At 33.2% G+C, this 6,278-nt stretch overlaps 2 protein-coding genes across 2 annotated transcripts; one reads left to right on the forward strand and one right to left on the reverse strand.

Moving 5' to 3' along the window:
• Window positions 1-294: 294 nt before the first annotated feature.
• Window positions 295-2,334, reverse strand: LOC120160202 (sm-like protein LSM8). The gene is made up of 6 exons (XM_039170618.1): window positions 2,185-2,334; window positions 1,268-1,358; window positions 1,029-1,069; window positions 840-914; window positions 620-672; window positions 295-506 (listed from the first exon to the last, which is right to left on the reverse strand). The coding sequence occupies exons 2-6, from the start codon at window positions 1,302-1,304 to the stop codon at window positions 416-418; spliced, it is 297 nt and encodes a 98-aa protein (XP_039026549.1). The 5' UTR covers window positions 1,305-1,358; window positions 2,185-2,334; the 3' UTR covers window positions 295-415.
• Window positions 2,335-4,575: 2,241 nt separating this feature from the next.
• Window positions 4,576-5,799, forward strand: LOC120160448. The gene has a single exon (XM_039170862.1). It carries the CDS (start codon window positions 4,663-4,665, stop codon window positions 5,695-5,697), a length of 1,035 nt encoding a protein of 344 aa, XP_039026793.1. The 5' UTR covers window positions 4,576-4,662; the 3' UTR covers window positions 5,698-5,799.
• The last annotated feature ends 479 nt before the right edge of the window (window positions 5,800-6,278 follow it).

A 6,278-nucleotide genomic window follows, 5' to 3' on the forward strand; every position in this document is an offset into this window, starting at 1 on the left:
CTCTAACATGGCTTTCATACATGAATGGATTCTCGGTTTCTTCCTTCAAAGGAGAAGGAAAGCGATGCAGGTGACACGACAGATGCATTCTATAGCTTTCTCATCCGTGGAAACCTCAATGAGTCTCTTCCGATGATCTATCGTTACAACATGTCATTCATATATTTTCAGTTGAACTGGCAACACCACATGGGGTCCTGAATAGAAATTGCATTTCATTTTTTTGCTTTCCATACAAGCTCAATATGAACGCAGTTAAAAAACTTAATACCCCTAAAATATGTCATAGAAATGCATCCAAAAATTAATACGCATTTGGTTTCTCATCATCCTATTTATGATCTTTAACATGTTTTCTTAAGAACTTAATACAGCATGCCGTCCTTAGCAACTCTACAAAACTTTCCCCTTTCAATCAATGGATAACAGGCTTCAGAGGATGTGCTCTAACATTTGACAAGTCGAGAGCAGAATCGAGCTCTTCATCTAGTTCACCAACGACACTTCTGCAATAATTAAAGGATAAAATGCTAAGGAACATCTTATAGAAAACATATACAATAAGTCAACAAAGCTAACAACGGAAAATCCCTAATAACGAAGAGGAAAAGCGACATACATGTTGTCGCCTCTTATTATGTACAAACCCAGCACAAGTTGCTGAACACCTTCCTGCAAATTTCAACTCGTAATAATAATGACGAAGGAAATTATCCAAGGGTCGAATTATATTATATTTAGGATAAAGAAAAACCTCTTGCTTCTTCAATAAACTAAGTGTCAAAGATAAAATGAATAAATAGTAATAAAGACATAGCTTGTTGAATAGGGACACAAACCTTGGTGGAATACACACGTTCATGAGATTCGTCGAGAATGATATTTGTGGCCTGGTCGAAGCCTTTTAAAACTCCCTTTGTTTTCAGGAAGAAAAAATAGAGTAAATGCCGCAAAATAGGATTTAATTGAAACTAAAAATAGTTTAGAAATATGCAAATAAAATGATCGTATAGAATGCCTTGACATACCACAATGTTGCGCCCATCATTGGTAATGACTGAGATTGTCTCTGCACATAAAGGAAATGATTTAGAGAGAGAGAGATGGAGAGAGCCTAATTAACTTTGACCAAAAATGCCAATCAAGATTATACGAAATAGATAAACAGTTTGAAAGTTGATGCGGATTCAGCCCCGCTGTTCATTTTTCCTTTAGATGCTATGCTAAAAGATTTCAAGAAACGGAGGGGTTATTTCAGTTTGCTTACGATCTACAAGAGACTCAAGTCCAGGGCCAGTTGCCATTTTGAAGCTTAGAAACAACAGTAAATGTGATTAGCAAGACGGGACGACAATTTTCTGCACGAGGAAAGGGAAGATATAAGATCCTGAGTGCAACAAATTCATGCACAATATCAAGTAGACGAGATATACTACAAGAACACAAGAATAAGATCCATGGAAAGTACTATTGATTCAAAATGTCATTTGGAGAACCAAAGGTGAGCATACAAAAATATCATTGAAAATAACACGGGGACCAATGTTTCATGACTCAAATGCATTGTAATTCTTCAAAAATTCCTTTTAGTATCATGGAGACAAATCCATTATTAGAGCCCTATACAACTGCAACGATAGTACTAAATAGTGCCGCATCAAAACATTTTTCAAGGTCGCAGCGACACCACAACCCCATTCGCAGTACAAAAATTATTTTTAGGAAATGAATCACGCCGTAATGTATGCAACAGCGACCGCAATTGAGTACTATGACTGCAACTCAATATTTTATCGGTTGTCTCAAAAAGTTGAAAGTAAAATGAAACTGGTGAGCCATGAACAATCCAGTAATCCTTTTTGTTTCAGATAGAAAGTTTCACAACTCTTGAACGTCTTATCTAAAAGGAGTCCAATTCAGAAGCCAACCTACTATACTAAACAAGAAAAGACCCACTGTCACACACAAACAAATTACAAACAAAACAAAAGGAATCAAGTGCTTTCAGCATCAACCCAGATTTCAAAATCACTCATTTTAACAAACCCAAGTCTCAGATTCCCATATTTGATCAGATTAACAACTCAAAACTATAAAATTTATAGTAACAGTTAAGAACCAATAAGAAATCATTACATAAGCGTTAATAAAAAAAAAGAGATTTTAAAGGAGAGGAGCCCAAACCTAACGCGGAGCAGCTTAAGGGGTCAGTTAGGAACCCGAATATTAGTCGGGTCGGTTCCAAATTATGCCGGCTGAGTTAGGGTAGAGACAAGGGGAACAAGAAGAATGAAGCAATTGAGAGCTTGAAAATAGTTTATTGGAGTGTTGGTCATATTTTATTTACATGTCAGATACTCTTTAACAAAATTTTATTGATTTAGTACTATTTCTAGAAAGGTGCCGATGCTTGGATGAAACGCAGACGATGATTTGCGTCTTTGTGAGATGAGTATTAGATTCATAAATTTTTTTGAAATTATGTCTGACAAGTAATTAATTTTTATTAGAGTGATTTTTGTGTAAAAACGCCATAAAATATTAAGGAAGTAACTTTATTTTTTTTTGAAAAAAATAAAATTTAATACAATAATTTTTATTTCTTATCTTTTATAAAATTAAATCATATAATCATAAAAAAAATCACGTACCTTTCACACTTATCATTTTCTTCAAATAATTAAATTTTTTTAATGAAATCTTTATTAAATCCTGGAAATAAGATAATAAAATACTTTTTTCTTCAATAATAATAATAATAATAATAATAAATACTGTCAATAAATTTTGTCTCGTCTCTTGATTTTGTCATTATTTAACCAACCTTTTTGTGTTGAATATATTTTTAAATTTAATTGAGCTTCAAGGTTATTATTAGATACGTTGAGAGAATATATATATATATATATATCGAGTATAAAATTATTATAAATTTATATTTTAATATGTTTCTGATATGCTGATTGAATGGATAATTACTGAATTCTTATAAATCACTGTTAGTTTAAGGGAATATGTTGCTTAAGGGGATAACGCACATTTAAAGGTTCACTAGTATCAACTCATTAATTTTTTATTAATGTGTGATGCCAATAAAAGAATACAAATGAATGACTAAATTATCAAAATAAAATAAATTTAAAATATAATAATAAAAAAAGAATACAAATGAATGACTAAATTATCAAAATAAAATAAATTTAAAATATAATAATAAAAAATAATTTTTTAAAAAATCAATGATAAAAACTAGATTATTAAAGTTAACGTCGGTCTTGTCTAGGGTAAACATTATTAATTTATTGGTTAAATAATGACAAAATAAGAGACAAGACAAAGTTTATTAACATTATTTTTCATTATTATTATTATTATTGAAGAGAAAATATTTTATTACCTTATTTCGAGGATTTAATGAAAAATTTCATTAAAAAAGAAAAAAAATATTTGAAGAAAATGATAAGTGTAAAAATCACGTGATTTTTTATGGTCATAGTACTTAATTTTAAAATATGAACTTAAATGATTGTTTAATTAAATTTTATTTATTTTTATAAAAAAATAAAACATAATTAATTCTTTAATATTTTGTGGTTTTTTTACATAAATATCACCCTAGTAAAAATTAATTACCTGTCAGATATAGTTTCATAAAATTTTACAAATCTAGCATCTATTCTAGAAATACGCGGATCATCATTTACGTTTTATTTGAATTGACGTAATGTCAGCGTAAAACGTAAATGATGATCCGTGTCTTTTTACAAAGGGTATTAGATCGATGAAATTTTTTGAAAGTATATCTAACACGTAAATAAAACTTGTTAGGGTGATTTTTCGATAAGAACGCGTTGATTTCTGTTTGAAAGGTAATGACGTGGCGTAATCTTTGTCGTAGGTTACTTTTTAAGCAATGGGCGTGGCATTTGATCTTGCTGTTATTGGGTAGTAAATATTTGATCTTGCATTTGCCATTTGATCATGAATGTATTAAATTAACGTGTTTATATATACATACAAACAATTCTACAATGACAAATTAAATTCTTTCTACCAAATCTAAAAATATATTTTAATTCTCCTATTGTAAAAAAATATTTAAAAATAAAAAATTAACTTAATCATATATCGAATATTAATTGATTAACTAAAATTTAATAATTTTTAAAATAATCATAACAGAGTTAATCTTAATTTTAAAATCTCAAAATACCATAAAAAATTAAACACTTGAATATATAGTTTTAACACTTAGTTTTATATTAAATAATTTAATAATTATTTATAATTTTTGAGAGGTGAATGATAAATAAGTATTTTAACCCGATCCAAACAAAAGTTGAGCTCGAGAATAGAAGAATCGATAATTAACCAGAAGGATCCAAAACCACGTATACTGGTGAACAAGAAAATATCTCGCCGGTTTATGGCTAAAATGAAATAGAAACATTCTGCCCAGAATGTTCCAGCAACTTCCAGACCCCACCTTTCTAGGTCTGGGACTGGATACTAAAAAAATCTGCATGTTGCCCTATATATTTCCGTTCTGCCTTCGTAATTTCAGCCCAGCAAGTGCAAAATTCCCTTGAACTTTCTCATATCACAGAGTTAAACAAGAAAGCTTATCAATAAATTTCTGTTACTTAAATCAAAAGCCGACTTATGGACTTCCCTTTTCCCCAATATCCATGGGATGCATCGTCTCGTCCTCGCCACGGTAGAAGCTTTAGAGGGATCCCGGTTCAGGTCATGCCCGAAGCCTCGTCGGTTCAGTCTTTGAAGCCCAACACGGTATCCATCCCCGTCCGCTTTGTTTGTTCGGAACGCGGCAGATCCGACTCGGCAATCAAGATCCAGAAGGTGTTTAGGGGATTTCTGGTGCGAAAAAACGTGAAGAAGATCATGGCAATTAGAGAGGAAGTTAATGAAATGGAGCGCAGGGTTCTCCAGAAAGAGACAGTGGAATTGATTCGGAATGATTCAAAGGAGAAATTGAAAGCGAACGAGATTCTGATGAGCTTGCTTTTCAAATTGGATTCCGTAAGTGGAGTGGATTCGCGTGTTAGGGATTTAAGGAAATCCGTTATTAAGAAGGCGATTGCGTTGCAACAGCTTGTTGACGCCATTGTTTCTGGTGATCAGCCCGTGAATTCCAGCAATGCCGAGGCTGTGGACCAAAGGCAGCATATTATCGATTCTTCTGATAATTGCATTCAATCTCTGGAGTCAGAGAATCTCGAGGAAACAACCAATGACGCTGAACGCGTGCCTGAGTCGTGTGAACCGGAAGGTACTGCTGCTGCTGCTGCTGCTGCAGCAGCAATTCAAGGGAATGAGGAGGAGACGTCAGAAACTAATGGAATCGAATCCTTTGCCAATCATGAGAATACAATTGAAGAAGATGATGAAAACGAGGGGGAAGAGAAAGGGATGAAGACTGTGAGTGAGGAGGAAAATGGGAGAAAGGAGATGATGTTAGAGAAGATAATGGAGGATAACGAGAAGATGATGAGGTTGATGGAGAAGTTGTCGGAGAGGAACGAAACGCAGACTCGGATGTTGTGCGCGTTGACTCAAAGGGTGGAGCAGCTTGAGAAAGCATTCTTGTGTGACAAATTGAGGAGAAAGAAAAGGAGAAATGACGAGAAATCGCAGGATACCAAAAAGTGTGGAGGGAAGAGATCTTCTACTTTCTAAACTTCTTTTATGTTGTGTTGTTATCAGGAATTATTAGTGATAATTGATACAGAAAATAATCTCAGTGATAAAAAATGTAGTATAATATATGATTTTAACTAATTTTTTTTGGATTTATCAAAATGACCAACTAAATCGTAATGCGATCGATAATTCGTAACGCGATCTTCGATATCGCAAATTAGTTTCCAGATTCACAACGCGATTCTGACTATCGCATTGCGATTTTCTAAATTCGCGTTACGATTTTCCTAATTCACAATGCGAATACGTAAATCGCAATACGAATACGTAAATCGTAACGCGAATCTGACTATCGCAACGAGATTCTGACTATCACAACGCGATTCTGACTATCGCAATACTGAATTTCAAATTCGTAACTCGATTTCTAAATTCACAACAGGTTTTAGTTTCGCAACACAAATGTTTTGGGTATATAACTACGCAACAGCAGCAATTCATAACATAAATCCCTAAATCACAACTCATCCCATCTCCATCTATCACTCTCTCCGGCGACATCTGTTCTTATATCCAACGACATCCTTCCCCATCCGGCAACAGGTTTTAGTTTCGCA

This window comes from Hibiscus syriacus, unplaced genomic scaffold (genome assembly GCF_006381635.1).
Source record: "Hibiscus syriacus cultivar Baekdansim isolate YM2019G1 unplaced genomic scaffold, ASM638163v2 tig00111392_pilon, whole genome shotgun sequence".
Taxonomy (NCBI): domain Eukaryota; kingdom Viridiplantae; phylum Streptophyta; class Magnoliopsida; order Malvales; family Malvaceae; genus Hibiscus; species Hibiscus syriacus.